Here is a 16,258-nt window from a genome sequence, read left to right as displayed (position 1 = left end):
TTCTCTGGAACCAGGAGGCAGAAGAGGCTTTTAATAACTTAAAGAACAGGTTTACTTTGGTTCCAATCCTTTTACATCCAGATCCGGCACAACCTTTCTTTGTAGAAGCAGACGCTCCCAACTTTGCGGTGGGAGCTATTCTATCTTAAAGACATAAGGAAACTGGTCCGCTTCATCTGATAGCATACTTTTCAAAGAAGTTCTCTGCTGAGGAAAGTAATTATACAATCATGGACAAAGAATTGTTAGCGATCAAGGCAGCTTTCCAGGAGTGGCATCATTATTTGATGGGTGCCCAATATCCTGTTACTGTACTTACTGATCATCGGAATCTACTCTTCCTTAAGTCAGCTAAGACTCTCACTCCTAGACAATTACGATGGTCATTATTTTTTGCGGATTTTGATTTTGTGGTTATGTGCAGGGCTTGAAAGTTGAATCGGAAAGGTGATGCTTTATCAAGACAATTTCCTGCTTGTGAGAAAGAGTTGGAGTTACATCCAGAAGCAGTAATTTCTGAAGAACATTTCGTTTCGGCAAATTTTGTTGAAAAGGAAGATTTACAAGAGTCGATTAAGTTGGCTCTTAACCCTCAGCAGATGAAGGAGTGGGCACGTTTGAACGTTAAGAGAACCATTCAGAATGGGTTACCATACTTTGAGGATAAGTTGTATCTCCCAAGTGAGGATCTTAGGAAAATGATTCTACAAGATTGCCACGATTCAGTCCTGGCAGGATATCTGGGTTTCCATAAGACTTTGGATCTAGTCCTGCAACAGATTTGGTGGGAAAGTGTTAAGAAGGATGTCTTGAACTATGTAAAGACTTGCGAAGTCTGTGCCATATCTAAAAGTGAGACTGGGAGGCCTGCTGGGCTGCTTGAACCATTGCCTGTTCCCCCTCGGCCATGGCATACAATCACTATAGATTTTATTGTAGATATGCAAAAAGATAGGGGGTTTTCCACAATTTTGGTTGTAGTTGATTGCTTTTAGAAAGAAAGTCATTTCATTCTCATGAAGGGGGGGAGTTACAGCTTCAAAGTTAGCTCAGAAGTTCATCCAGGAGATTGTATGATTGCATGGGGTGCCTAATCAGGTTGTTTCAGATAGAGGGCCACACTTCGTGTTGAGGTTTTGGAGAGAATTTTGTAAGAAACTGGGTTTGAGAGCGAAGTTAACATCAGGTTATCATCTAGAGGCCAATGGTCAAGTGGAAAGAATTAATCAGGAACTAGAAACATATTTACAATTTTTTGTGGAAGGAGAGGTGAAGTGGGTTGATCTGCTGTGGACAGCGGAGATTGCATATAATAAGAATTCCACTTCCATGTCTCCTTTTTTTTGTGGAAGGGGTTACAATTCATGTTTCTTATGTGAGGATGTGGGAGTAAATGAGACATGTCCAACAGTGGGGGATATATTCGAAGTAATCCACAGGGGTTTGTCTAAAGCAAGAGAAATGTTACAGAAGAGTAAAGCTGATTATAAGAGGTTTTCAGATTTTAAAAGAAGGAAGGGTCCTAGTTATTCAAAAGGAAATCTAGTATGGTTATCAGTTAGAAATATCAGATTGAAAGGAAAAAAATAATTTTATCCAAGATTTGTGGGTCTGTTTTAGATTGAAGAAGTGATGGGACCAGTTTCAGTAAAACTCAAGTTGACTCCAAACTTAAAGTGTATTTGCAGCATAGCTGCAGTCAAGGATTCTGTTGTTGAGTTGAAGGTAGAAATAGTAGCAAATAGAAGTGAAGTCAGTAGGGGGAGTCCGCTCCACCCGTAGTCTCTGTCGATGCTCCTGATAATGATGCTTCTTCAGCAGCAAGGTAGAGGTAACGGGCGCCAGCCCTTACACCGTATGGATCCTTGCGATCCAAGGCAGATGATTCAAAGAAGGCAGGGTTTTTGCAACCTTTACCCACTCCAGAGGAACTCTGGGCATGTCGGTCTATGGATTTTGTTACAGAACTGCCCACGGATGGGAATTTTTACACACTTTTGGTGTTTGCAGACTATTTGACTAAACAAACGCATTTCATTCCCTGTGAAGGGATTCCAAGTGCTGGGACGCTGGCAGAGTTGATCTTACAACATGTGGTGAGGTTGCATGGTTTATCAAAGGGCCATAGTATCTGATCTAGGATCTTAGTTTACAACCCGGATTTGGTGTGCCTTCTGCAAGATGCTCGGAATCTCCTGTGCTTTATCCACAAGGTACAATCCCCAGGCATAAAGACAGACCGAGAGAGTTAATCAAATGATTGAGCAATACTTGAGGTGTTTTATGGCAGATGGCAAGTCATCTTGGGTCCAGGCCTTGTGGCTGGCGGAATTCTATTATAACAATACTAAGCATGATTCATTAAGAATGTCCCCACATTTCTCTTTGCATGGGCATGACTATAAGATGCTACCCGAGGAGTTTCCAGTTAACAATAAAATTCCTGCAGTTACGGAGCGTACACAGGAGCTTCTGGACATCAGAAAGTGGGCACTCCAAAATCTAGAAAGAGCAAAGGTGGCATATAAGAAGCATGCAAACCGGATGGGACGGGAGAGCCCTAAATATGCGGTGGGGGATCGTGTTTGGTTGTTCAATCAACACATCAAGCTGTTTGGTTCTCGTACATTTCTACCTCGATTTATTGATCCCTCTGCTATTGTGAAATGTATTTCTGAGACCGCAGTTCAATTATGGCTTCCCTCTCATATGAGGATACATCCTGTTTATCATGTTTCTTTGGTTAAACCCGCAGCTCCTGGTGTAGTTGCACAGAAGTCTCCTGGGGTGATGCGGAATGGTCAGGAAGAATTTGAAGTGCGCCGAATTTTGGACTCCAAGTGGCGTTACAGGAAGATCTGGTATTTGATTTCTTGGATAGGTTATGGTCCAGAGGATGACTCTTGGGAACCTTTGGAGGCAGTTCACGCTCCACGCTTGCTTAAGGATTTTCATCATGCTCATCTGGGTCCTGGAAGGGGAGCTGGGGAAGGGGTAATGTGTGGAAATGGGGATTGGGGGTGTGTTATGAGGTTGCTGGAACAGGGAAACTGAAGACATTCACTTCCCATGAGCATCCTGGGTGATTGGTGTGTGCACAAGGCTGTTCCCTATAAAGCTCCTCCCCGGCCTGTGTTGCTTGTTGGTGATCTTGGCATCTACAGGCATGGGCTGGAGGAGAGCAGGAAGGAGTTCTGGAGGATTTGAAGGGAGAAAGAGACCGAAGCGGTGAGATGCTGTGAACGATGAGTGGCGAGAGACATCTCAGCACACCCTCCCTCGCAGCATGAGAGGTAAGCGTTCCTGAGACCGCAGGTCTGCCCACTTTCATACCCAGGATTTGTTATTGCCTGGGGAGGTGCCATCCGGCCCCCTTAGGCCTCAGTTAAGTGCCTCATTGGGGTTTTCATCAGAGCATTTGAACGAGGTGAGGGGAAGGAGACGAAGGGAGAGGCGCATGAAAGCTGTTGGTAAAGAACATTACTAGAGCACACGAACGCTATTGTGGGAAGCTGTGCAGAAAGTGTATGAACGCTACTGAAAGCACGTTGTGCGAGAACATATGTCTTTAGGGCACGCTTTGTTTGTTTTGTCGCTGCTTGCTCAGACACGCATATGTGGAGGCATCCACGCAGCATGCTGTGTTCTCAGTGGAGTATTGAACTGTGGAAATAACGCCTTTGAGAAACTCATTGAGGAGCTCATGGGGTCACGTGTTCAGGACGTGTTTAAGGGCTAAATGACATGCTGATGTTTTTGTTTTCTGTTTGGGCTACTGCTCGTCCAGAATTCTCCTGGAAGCTATGTGCCTATGTTAGTCGCTTACAAACTAGGGTATGAATTGTTGAATGTACGAGTACTATGAAAGCATATTCTTAACTAAGAAGGAGTGTGCTCTGCTGAATAGGAGAGTGTCCAGTAGTAGAAAAACCCAGGGAATAAGAGGGTTAATACTGTTTTCTTATGGTCAATGTTGTATCTGTTTTCCCTTTCAACCCCCACCACCCATCCATTACACAAACCCTAACCCTCTATCCAGTTATACTAACACCCCCTTCCCTGTCCACAACTCCCTAACCCTCTTCCTCCCCCCATTGGCTGCCTCGAGGTTACCTGTTAGCAAGAACCAGGAGCCCGTTCCAAACAAGGTAGGAGGGATCAACTACATTTGGCTTCCATGGTCAGGAAGGAGTTGTGAGATACTCCAGGGGTGTGACAACACTGAACTTTGTGAAGACATGAGAAATGTGCGGAAAACATATGGATTGCTGGAACATCTTCATATTCCTCCACGACCTTGGCATACTCTATCTTTGGATTTTATTGTTGATCTTCCCAAGGATTAAGGCTGTTCGACTGTTTTAGTGGTAGTCTATGTCCTCACCAAGGAGGGGCATTTTATTCCTATTAAAGGTGAAGTGACGGCTCAAATCTTGCACATTGTTCAGACAGGGGTGTGCAGTTTCTCTCAAAGTATTAGCATTTTTTTTGTAAGGAGCTGAGGGTTGAAGTTTGGCTGACCTCAGGATACCATCCAGAAACTAATGGGTAGGTGGAAAGCGTGAATCAAGAATTGGAGAAATACTTAAGGTGTTACCTGCAGGCCGGAGATGGTTGGGTGGATTTGATTTGGCTGGCTGAATTTGCATACAACAATCCAGATACGGATTCAACTTATATGTCTCCATTCTTCTGTAGTAGATGGTTTCATCCATGTTTCATCCATGTTTTCTGAGGGAAGAGGTCAGGAGGGAGTCTGAGAGTCCAGCGGTGGAGGAAATATTGGGGGCTATGAGGTCAAACCTTGCCAGAGCAGTTGAAAGTTTATATGAGAGTAAAGAAAACTACAAGCAATTTGCTGATAGGAAGCGTAAGCCCTGTCCAGAGTATAAAATGGGAGATTGGTATGGTTATCTACGAAAGATCTGAGAATCAAAGGAAGAAACAAATTTAGTCCCCAGTTTGTTGCCCCTTTTGAGGTTGAGACAGTGATTAATCCGGCAGTGGTTATGTTGAAGTTACCCTTTAGCATGAAGGTGCATCCAACGTTTCATGTGAGTTTAGTAAAGCCGTTGCAAGAAGGAACTAGACTGGGTCCCATTCCTCCTCCAGTTCAGTTCAGGTTAAGAATAATTCTGAGGAATATGAGGTGACCGCTATTTTGGACTCTAGGAAACTGAGAGGAAGGCTTCAATAGTTAATTGACTGGAAGGGTTTTGGTCTAGGAGAACGTTCTCGGGAGTCTGCAGTGGATGTCCATGCTCCGCTATTGGTTGCTAGATTTCACAGGAGATTTCCAAGTAAGCGTGGCCCTGGGACAGGGCCGTGGAGAGGGGGGACTGTCAAGCCCAGAGGCAGAAGGTTATAAGTCTTACCTGTGTATGTGTGGGTCTTTTTATTATTATTTCTCAGTATTTTTCTGACATTGGTTTAGGCCTTAACTCTTGTTCTCCAAGTAGGGAAGCTTCCTCAAGCCAAGATGGAGGAAGATAACCAGCATGCTCATTGGCTACAGTGATAACAAAGACCCTTTGACCAACATTCTAAACTGTGTTTCGTTAGTTTTACCCATGTGGCATATTTTCTGAGCTCCCTTCAATTTAGGCACTAGAAACCCCAGCAGCAGGTTTTGGCTGTATGTACTTCCTGGAAGAATGATAGGAGTGAATCGGGAGTCAGGAGAGCAGTGAAGGAGAAAGCAACTTCTGCAACAAAAGGCAGCAGCTAAATTCTTATTTGATCTTGCTATCTTATTTGAGACATTCACATGATTGAAATCAGCAGGAGTTAAATTTTACCAGGGCTGTGTACTCGTCTGTGTCTAAGAGAAGCAGATGTTTAAATATAACTGTTAAAATATAACTGTTTCCCGACAGTATAAGAGAGAGCAAATGCTGTGACACTGACTAGCAAGGCGATAATACCATCTGCAGGACGTCCTCTGTTGTTGCAAGCTATCAGTAAAAAAATGCCACTTTGTTTTCTAACTTTTGACAATAACATTTTTCAAGATGCGAGATTAGTGCAGTATTAGGAATACAACCAGAACATAATATTAGTAAATAGTTACTCTTATTAATTCTAGAAAACAAAAGCAGAGTTATGCAGATGCATATGTGAGCAACAGAGGCTTAAACTACTCTTGAAGGCTGATGGAAGCAAAGAAACCAACGTTTGGAAACCTTACATTATAGGAGTGATCTAGACAACTGTTAAGAAACATTTTTAACAAGAAGTTATAACCAAGATTCCTCTGGATATAGTAGAGGGCAATTCAGGTAAAGTTAGTAAGCCACCAAGCAATGAAGTAAGGTACTTAGGATGTATAAGCTAACCAGCCATTCTTTCTCATCCCATGCATATATCCTCCTAAGTAAAGGACTGGAATCTGAACTGTTTGTTACTTTATCCACTTCCCCTTTCCCTTGGGGGTGTTCCGGGCGTAGCCGTTTATAAAGGTTGAGAGCGTAACATCTTGGAGGGACTGTGGGGTTCAGCAGCTCCTGAGGACATCTTGTGAAAACAGAACTGTCGGCTTCACACTCTTCTCCCACCCTCTTACAGAGTGGTCCACCACAAACCATTGTATTGCACTCTGGGGCCTGTTGTCCCTGGTCCGGAAATGAGATCACTTTTATACTGCACTTTGCAGAATAGTCATCTGCCAGCCTGCTCTCCCCTCCCAACCCTGAGAGATCAACCCGCCAACCACTGCACCCAGGGAACTACATTAAAGTCCTCAGGTGCCAGGTGGATGCAGTCATTTGCAAAGGGCACACTACAATGCTAGTACCCTGCTCTGCCCTCCTACAATATAAGCTCACGCACCATCGCTGTGACGCCTGCGGGATGTGGTCCTGCAGAGCACCGTAAACACTCGGGAAATTATAGTGTTCAGGAAGCCCTTCAAGCGTTCCCGGGTGAATCCGTGCCACTGTGGGCGCCATGCATGCTTCAGCTCTTAAATGTCATTGAACCAAATTAGTTTGGTGTTGATGTGGGGTTTTGGGCATGAGCGCCTTGGTTCACATCAATCAAACCAGATTCCCTGATTGTGATAGTTTGTAAAGCCTGCGCATTTTACTGTACAGAATGCTGCCCAATAGTGTTCACATTACACGGCCCCACCCCTGCTGCTGTAATCCCGCCTCTCAGAGCACTTCCATGTATATCCTCACATGTTCGGGATCCCATCATGGTCCTCTTTTGAAAATGCCTGGCCGCTCCAAGATAATTAAATGGGGACTTTATCCAATTGCCAAACTTCACAACGGGACGCGGGAAGTGGAGAGGAAAAGGGTTTCCAAAAGCAGGGCTCCTTCACCCTGCTCCGCTATTGTCTGCCGCCTGCCAGCAGCCAAGCAGATGGTGACAGTTTCCAGGCAAATTATGCTAAATAATGTTAAAAGGCTGCGGCGCCGTTAACCCATTAGCGCCTTACTACGAGGTCCCTTTGTGGGACCCGACCTGAACGGCTGGTCTAGACCAGCCATTAAAGTAGGGACCCGCAAACGGACCTTGGTGCTAAGTACGGTACCGCAATTTGCGGTACCGTACTTAGCGCCTTCCCCATTCCCATAGAGCCCTATGGGGCAGAAATGGGAATGGGGAAGGGCCAATGTTCAATGGGGAATTACTGCCCCGCCAACCTTGGAATGGGGTGGTAATTCCCCATTGAACATTGGCAGACTCGTTACGATACCGGCACCAACCATGGTGCTAACATGGTTTAGCGCCAGTATCGTAATGAGGGCCAACATGTATCGGGTGCTTGGAGTACCTGGCCATATGAAGATAAAAAGGCATATGGAAAAATTCCTGGCAGTATGATTGATTGATTTAAAGTTCTTAAAGCGCGAACGGTCGCCCAAAGGCATCTTGGCACTAGGCTAAGTATCTGTTTAATAGTGGCACTATGATGGCACTACTTGGCAAATGGTTTGAGTTATGGCATATGAAGGCAACATTATGTGGGGAATACGATGGCAAAACCTTAACTATGATGTCAATAAGTGCAATCTACCAATATGACTCCCTGGCACATGATGGCAAAAAGAGCAATCTTCCTTGACTAATTCTTCTCCTGCGTACCCCTCTCTGCCTGCTCCCTTCTCCACTTACTGCCCACACAGAAAAACCTTTCATTGCAAAATATAAAACCGTCCCCCTTGTTAATGCTGGTCAGGAGTTCTTCCTTCCTGTACCTGGACTGGGGCTGTGCTGTGACTGATCTCCAGGCATGGCGGGGAAGAATGATGGGCCTTTGTGCCACTTCTGTGCTTCAGAAGTCTCCTGGCTAAAATTGTCACACCTCCTTTTCTATTCATGGCAAATTGTAAAATTGGTCTCTCTGCAGGGCTATCGGTTTTGTAACAAATTGCTGTCCCTTTCTGCTAAAACTCATCTCCCTGGTAAAGTGTGATGTTTTTATTTCCTGATGTTTACTTTAATGAAGACCACACAGAGAAGCATTTTCCTCAATCCCTCACTTTAGGCATATTAACATTGTTCTCACCCAAGCAGAAACTGGCAAGTGTGTGGTTGACATGAAGGCTTTTTTCATCTCGCCAAGTCTGAATACAGCAATTTAAGGATAAGTGGCAGGTGCTGGCAGGTCAACCTGCAAGCTTGGTGCCCCCTCCTGTAAACATGATATGATAGGTTATTTATAATGCGCTTAATACCCAGAGGTTTCTAAGCGCAGACCCGGGGATTGAACCTTTGTCGCTGCGTGTCGTCTTGCTTCCAAGGCGAGCACGTTGCCCCTGAGCTATCCTCCCGAGACAACATCTCGCAGATAAATTGGATTTACCCAGGTGATGTGAATCTTAATCAGAAAAAAAGCTGTCCACACAAATGAATTTTTAATGCATCGAAGCTGAAGAGTTGCTCCTTCCCATACTCTCTTTGAACTCCTCACTCGCCATCTCCCCATTTATTCTGTTTTCATTGTCAGGAGCCCAACCACAAATGGAAAATGTTCACTCATTATTACTGAGTAAAACTGCTATGTGATGCTCCTTCCTTTTTTGTCAAGGGGTGAAAGTTTGTGTGCCATCACTTCCCATGATGTCGCTTGGGGGTGGGGTCAAATGACATCACTTCCTGTGATGTCATCAGAGGTAAAGGGTCATGTGATGTCACCTCCGCTACCCCTGGCATTTTGATGAAATGACATCTCTGTTGATGTGGTGATATTTTGGGGGGGGGGGAAAGCGTTATGTAGAATCTTGCACACACCCACTCCCAGCCCCAGCTAGACAGACTTCAATCAGATCAGAATTCCGAGACAACTGCAGCAAAGTACCAGTGACAAAAAAACGTATTCAGAAAAACGACAATGGTCATTTAAATTGCCATGATTTTGTTGGGAATAAAATGGACAAAAAAATCCCATTCTCTCTTCACTTTAAGGATTTGATGTAGTCTTAAAACCTGTGTTAAAACTCAAAATTAATTTATTTTGGCTATGTAAGGAAGGCATGGTATCAACTGTAAGACAGACACAAGTGATCACAGGTCAAGGGTGTTTATTGAACTTTAACAAGGGTGTGATAAACGCCTATCTAATAGTAAATCTACAGATGGTGCAAGCTATGACCATAATAATAAATAAATAAAAGGGCCTATACTAAAAAAAAAACGATTCTTACCTCTAAATACAAATAGTGTGGGTTAGTGTTTATGAAAAAGAAAGAAATGTTCACAAAATGATATGTCAGGATGTTCAGGCCGTTGGCCTCCCTTCGCCACATTTACAGCATGGGCCAAGGCAGTTCACTCGAACATAGCACACTCTCAGGCTTCTTCAGCACGAGGATACAGTTACATTACCAGCATCAGGGCCTTCCTGTGTCCAAGTCTCTTTACATATCAAATTCTCTTGATTCAGAGACTCTTTACATATCAAAGTCTCTTGATCCCACCCAATCACTGTCAACAGCCCTTACTCTATTACTTATGGCCACTGACCTATTTGATAGCAGCTTGTTTGTCTCTCCCCTCCCCCTTTTACCCTCCCCCTTTAGCCCTCCCCCTTTTCCCCTCCCTCTCCCCTTCCATCTCCTCCTCCCTCTCCAGCACTTTCTGTAATGTCATCTGCCATAGTATGATAGTCGCTTGTTTTGTTCTTCTCCTTCTCTCTTTACTCCAACCCTCCTGACCCCCTTCCTCTTTTTAAATTCTGGCACTACCTCAATTGTCGTCAGGCACAGTAATGTAGCCACTTGTCTGTCCCATCCCACCCCCCACCCCCTCCTCATCATTGTCTATAGCACTTACACTTTCTGAAATGTCGTCAGGCTGATTATGAGTTATTTTTCACATTCTGAATGTATCAACAACTTGTAAGAATGTCTGTATCTTCCCATGTTCCCATGAAACACATTGTGTATAGGCGCTATATAAATAAACAATCAATCAATCAACCAATCAGAAAGAACAAAGTCACACAATGGCAAAGAATGAGAGGACCTGTCATGCATCTCTTTTTCAGCGGGCGGTGCTCCATGCACCACGTGACCAAAAAGAATGGCATGTCCACCATGATAGGTTGGAAATCTCCAGAGCCTTTGACGCGCAAGTCATACAATGTTATACGTTCAGCAATATTTTAGAACGGGTAAAAACACTTATTATGACACTAACATGGCTCACCCCCAGGCAGCTCCTGCTGTGCAGACCAGTGTCATGCACCGAGCTGCAGCGCCACCAGATCCCAAGGCTGCAACTCCAGACATTAGAGCCACCCTGAGAGCTGAGCGCAACAAGCTTGCCTCTCCTGCCTGCAAGACTGAACTCCCTTACTTCTTCCTGTGAAGCTCCCCTTTGACCGCTGATTCTGAGACTCACCTCTCACTGCTGCCTCTGAGACTCACCTGTAGCTGTTCCTGGGCCAGCAACAGTTCTGCCTCCAGTTTGTTCTTCAGGGTAAGAAGCTGGGCCCTCTCTGAGCTCATAAGGCAGTCCGCTTTATCTGCCAACTGAAGAAGATAGGGAACAGTTAGTAAGGCACTGAAAAAATCACCTGAGGAGCGATGAAAAGTGATGGGTGTACCACAACATCTCAAACTTAGCCAGAAAGCACCGGAGCGCAACACGCCCCCACCACCCCTCTCCATCGTACACTACTCCTGTGTGTGGCATTGCCTCCTCACATCCGACACGCGGATCGTAAGCCCCTCAGTAAAATATCCATTACTCACCCTTGGATCTCCCTGAATGGAGCATCATGGGGCCTTAAGCACTCCAGTATTATGAACCTTCTCCCCAGGAAGGCCCTGCTTGTAATTGTCCTTCCTCTCCTCTCACACATTGGTCGGAACAATTGTCCTTCTTGACTCACCTCATGACATCCAGGCCAGAAGGCTCTAGGATTGTACTTCCTACATTGTCTTCCCAACGTTGGCTCAAAAGTCTGAGTCCCCCTTACCTTTTTCCATCACTCCACCTCTTCCCCTTCTATCTACGAGGTTGTCAATCTATCCCTTCCTCAATTCCTCATGCTAGGGCCATTTTGGATTCTCCTCACAAAATCAAACATTGGGTGAGGAAGCAGAGTGTGACGTACCCTTCCCTTCTTCTCATACGCGCTTGGAAGCCCCTACGTTCCAAGCTGCATCTCGTCCTTACCTTCTCACACTTTGGCCGGAAGCTGCGGATGGTCAAACTCTGCTTGCTGACCAACATGTCCTTGCGGATGTTGGCGTGGGTATGGTCCAGCTCCTCTTTGGCCTTCAAGAGCCTTGTCAGTTCGTCGTTGGTCTGAATGAAGGCTTCACGCAGGTGGGCCACCACCTCCCGTGTTTCCTTGGCATAATCCTGCATCAGGCTGTTGTTCTGCATGAGGATGAAGTCGCGGAAGAACGGCAGAGGCAGCTTGGTTAGCCAGGGTGGACCTCGGAGGCGCTTGCTCCATTCTTTACTGCGCGACAGGGGTTCCTCCTCTGGAGCGCTCTTCTCTGGGATTTTCTCGGCGATGAAATCACAAACGTCTGGCAGTGCCTTCCTCTCTGAAGGCAGTGAAGCGGGCGCTTCCTTTATAGGGCACGGCAGATCTTCTGTGATGCCCTTCTTGGGACGGGACGCATGCCATGGTGCCGACTTCGTTCTTCCGGATTTATGGCTCAGCTCGCGGGCCATCCGTACGATGTCCATGGTGGCCTCTCGCCAGCAGTCCGGGCCTACCAGACCGGGTCCGGGGCATGGTGGGACTGGTCGAACCATGGTAAATCCTCTGAACGGCCCTCAGGCAGGAGGGTTTGCTGTATGGAAACATAATGGAATGAGAGATGAAAAGGGTGCTGAGAGAGAAAATGGGGTGCAGAGAACCGAATGGTCCAACATATACAGGAAAAGGCAGGACACAAGGGTGAAAGAAAGGTAAATAAAAGTGGTATGGAACACAAGAGTAATATAAAAGTAGACGTAATGAAGGGCATGAGAGCGGTAAATGTTGTACAGACAAACGAAAGGTACATTTAGCTACACTGAAAAAGATGAGGTTCAGAGAAATGCAAAGAGTGTATAACAAACTACAACCAGCACTCCTTATGCAAGCGCATCATTGGGGCAATGGGCCTCATTACGAGTTTGGTGTTAAATCGGGTATCCGGTAATATTATCCCCTACCAATAATATCACCATATATATGGTCATGGGGTAAGGCCATAGGCGATATTATTAGTGGGGATAATTTCTGAGGTAAATGGTACTGTGGGTTGCGGGGGTGTCCCCCCACTCACTTTAAAAAAAAATATGGGGGTTGCGGGGGTGTCCCCCGCAGGTTCCATGGGTAAATATCGCCGCAGAAATATGGCAATATTGTATGGCGATATTTTTGGGGGGATATTAACACATGGAATCTTAAATCGTCAGTAAATCCACCAATTTACTGCCACAATTGTTTACCATTACCACCACTTGGTCCCAGAGCATTACCACAGAATTACAAGTGTGGTATGGAGGTGTAAATCACCATTTTTGCATGCAGCCCACAGGACTCCAAGGGCATATTTGGCAGATTTACTGAGAGCAGTAATACCACGGGCTATATCCACCGATTGTGGGAGGAAAAGTGGAGGATTCACCTGCAGATTTTTGCTAGAGATGAATCCTCCACTTTACCTCCAAACTCTGAATTCGGTGGTGCGGTAAAAGTAGCGTTTATTCCGTTACTGCCAAAGAAAGTGGCGGTTACGTATTTACTGCAATTCTTTTACTGCACCGCCAAACTAGTAATGAAGCCCAATGTGCGATCCTGAATATAATAGCCACCATTTTGGAACTGTGATCTTTTTAAGTGCCTTTGACAAAGTACACATGGTCATCAAGCATAGCAATCTAGACACATCATTTTTCTAATAATCCCTCCTTTTTGTTCAATGCTTGGACTGTGAGTCTTCTGATTGACATATGCGTGTTAATTTCCTCTTACTAGAAAGGTTTGAAATGTAGGGATCTTATTTCTGCCTTCCAGGGAGCTGGAGGTGAAAGGTTCAGATTTAGGTCTGCCTCTGGCAGCGAGGGACTTTCATCAAAAAAGGTTAACCCCTTAAGTGCCAAAGACGCGATTGCTCATCCTAGGTGCATGAAGAATCCCATTAGGATCATTTTTCCTGGCAGTTATGCCCAGAGAGGCTTCGAAAGGGTCAACCTCCAAAATCTTGTTTTTAAAACTGACTTAGCCAATTGCGTCACAAGTGTTTGCATGACTTTAGACAAGACTAGGTTGTATCGTTTTTTGGGTGAATTAACTTGCCCCCTCTAACTCACAATTGGACATTAGTTTCCAATCTTGTTTTTTTAATGAGGACATAATTGGGCCTAGGAATTGCCCGTGGACCATCTACCAGAGCCAGAAAAAAGATTAAGTGAGTTTGACTGTAGAAAGAGGGAAACTCCTTTGGTGGCTAAATCCGATTTTTTTAATTTGCATGTAAGCATCTGTACTGAACGGAGGATAGCACTGGGGCAATACACTGGACTGGTCTTGGAAGCAAGACCATGCAGAGCAACACAGGTTCGAATCCCAGATCCGCGCTTAGAAATCAAACTCAGGTACAGTATTAGGAGCATTATAAAAAAACGATTAAATAAATAATGGCTTTTTTCCATGATTAAAGCCAGCTCATGTTTCTGGAGTAGGTTCTTCTGCCACAGAAACTGGTGGCTCACATGAGAAACAGGCCAGGCCCTTGACCGGAGTCAAGAAGGTACTGCCATGCGCAGCTGGACTCCATATTCTCTCAATGGTACACCCTGCAAGGCATAAAAACACACAGGTAAGGGACGGAGACACCAGAGAAGGATGAATACAAATCGGGCTTCAGATCAGCGGAAGTCAATTTTTAAAAGCGGCAGAGGAGGGCCTGCAACGGTAATAAGTAAACGAAGTTGGCAAACAAGGACGGCGAGACTCAGCGCAAGGACCTGAATTATAAAGAGTGGTGTAAAGAGCACTGCGGGTGAGTGTGGGTGTGGGGACTTGCCAAGTCCACCACCATTAAGACAGAACCAAGTTGTTTTTACAGACACACTGCGCGCACACACAAGATAAATTGCAGTCGGTGTATGTTTATTTCCCAAGAAGGTAGCCTGACACGTGTTTCGAGCACTTGCTCTTCTACTGAGGCTATAGGTTAGTGTACATGCAGGATAGGCCAGTACATAGAATTACAGAGTAATGTATTATACATGGAAACAACCCAAGCAATAAAGCAAAAAGAGAGTGGCAAGTTCACCATAGAATTGCACATCAGCCATATGAGATCAAAAGCAATCATATCGAGTACAAAGAAGTAATCAAGGACATGAGAAGATAATTCGATTACCAAATAGAGTATGCCAGTGCATGTAGGAAAACAAAAAATTATTCAGAAAATGGCAATTAAAATGGCACACAGAAGAAAGAATGAGGAGAAAAAAACAAGAATAACACAAATGTTAGCATGTTTCATCTAGGTTGGCCATCCAGTTAGTTGATGAATTTGCAAAAGGTTAAAATAATTTACCTGAGTAGTGGGAAGTCTTTAATAATATCACTAAAAGACAGGAAAATTGTGGGGAAGAACTAGCGTGTGAAATCTAATGACACGGTTGAGGGCATGGTAATTTGAGAAACCAAGAGAAATTGAACTTACCAATAGATGTAGTAAGCAACAAAGAATAGAAGAATTGTGGCTCCACTGCAAAAATAGTCATAACATACACCATGTTAATGGTGAATTGAATAATTACACAGAGTTAACAAAATTGAAAAGGCACAAGCCTTCATACCTTGATATGCAGTTGCAAGGACAATTGAAAGCGTAATCGCGTGAGACTGCAAATACAGCGGTGAGTGGAGGTACACACGGAACAGGTCGCAGACGGGGGGAGAGAAAGCAGACAGAACAGCATGATTAGTAATTGAGCGAAGGTGCGCGTCTGGGCACAGAGTGGATGTGTGCGAAGCCCCTCCGTCAGGTTAGCTGGTCTTACCAGCGTCTCGGCTGTAACAGTGAACAGGAGCCAGGAGTTCGCGGCTTCTGCAGAGTAATTAAGCACGTAGTCCGACTGCCGACAAGCGGCGCGGGTGGCGAGACAAGGACGCCCACTGCTCCTAGCCATAGGGATCCGCTGACGACAATTCCATGGAATATATCAGGACCCAGGGACAAGTAGCCACTGTGCCAGTTACTGCAGATTCTGCTCGGAAGTGACAGAAGAAGCCAATAAGTAATAGGGATCCTGTGAGGAACAAGGGCTGGAGGCGCAGGAAAGTAACAAGTTGTGTCTTCCAAAATGTGGATGGTGCGTACTGAAAGAAGACTACAGTTCCCAGCAGCCTGTGGGAGTCTAGTCCAGTTACGGGCGCGTGATCATGTGCGCTCTGTCAGCTGCAAGGAATTCGAGCAGCATAAAAGAGCCACAGGCTGGGATCAGGTGTGGCTTATTGTTTATGGGTGCGGTTGGTGCTGGAAGTCGGACGGCAGTGCGTGGCAGGAACTAATGGACGGCGAAGCGCCGTCGGCAGTAAGGACAAGCTGACTGGGAACTTGCAGACGCCCGCGTTCCCCGGAGTGGCGAGCAGCTCGGCTACTGACATCGGCATGCTACTTTCACTCCGAGAAGTCCTGCGGGGCTCTCAGAGTTCAGATAAGTGATCTCTACATTGCGGGAGAGGGCCTACGGGCATTCCATATGTATCCTGGAGGGAGTAGGGTGTCTGTAATAATAACACTACAGCAAAAGTCTGGGTCTTATGAGATATTAGGAA

General features: G+C 45.3%; 1 protein-coding gene across 1 annotated transcript in view; it reads right to left on the bottom strand.

The window, feature by feature from the left end:
• Positions 1–16,258, bottom strand: part of TEKTL1 (tektin like 1) — a 165,336-nt gene that overhangs the window by 102,044 nt on the left and 47,034 nt on the right. The window contains exons 2-3 of the mRNA XM_069634786.1: positions 11,632–12,263; positions 10,878–10,982 (exon numbers count right to left, since the gene is read on the bottom strand). Of these exons, the coding sequence (XP_069490887.1) occupies positions 10,878–10,982; positions 11,632–12,225 (699 nt within the window). The 5' untranslated portion in view covers positions 12,226–12,263. The remainder of the gene's footprint in view (positions 1–10,877; positions 10,983–11,631; positions 12,264–16,258) is intronic.

This window comes from Ambystoma mexicanum, chromosome 13 (genome assembly GCF_040938575.1).
Source record: "Ambystoma mexicanum isolate Mex_15411 chromosome 13, UKY_AmexF1_1, whole genome shotgun sequence".
NCBI lineage: Eukaryota > Metazoa > Chordata > Amphibia > Caudata > Ambystomatidae > Ambystoma > Ambystoma mexicanum.
The sequence above is the reverse complement of the archived record's forward strand: the minus strand, read 5'-3'. Positions and strand labels throughout refer to the sequence as shown.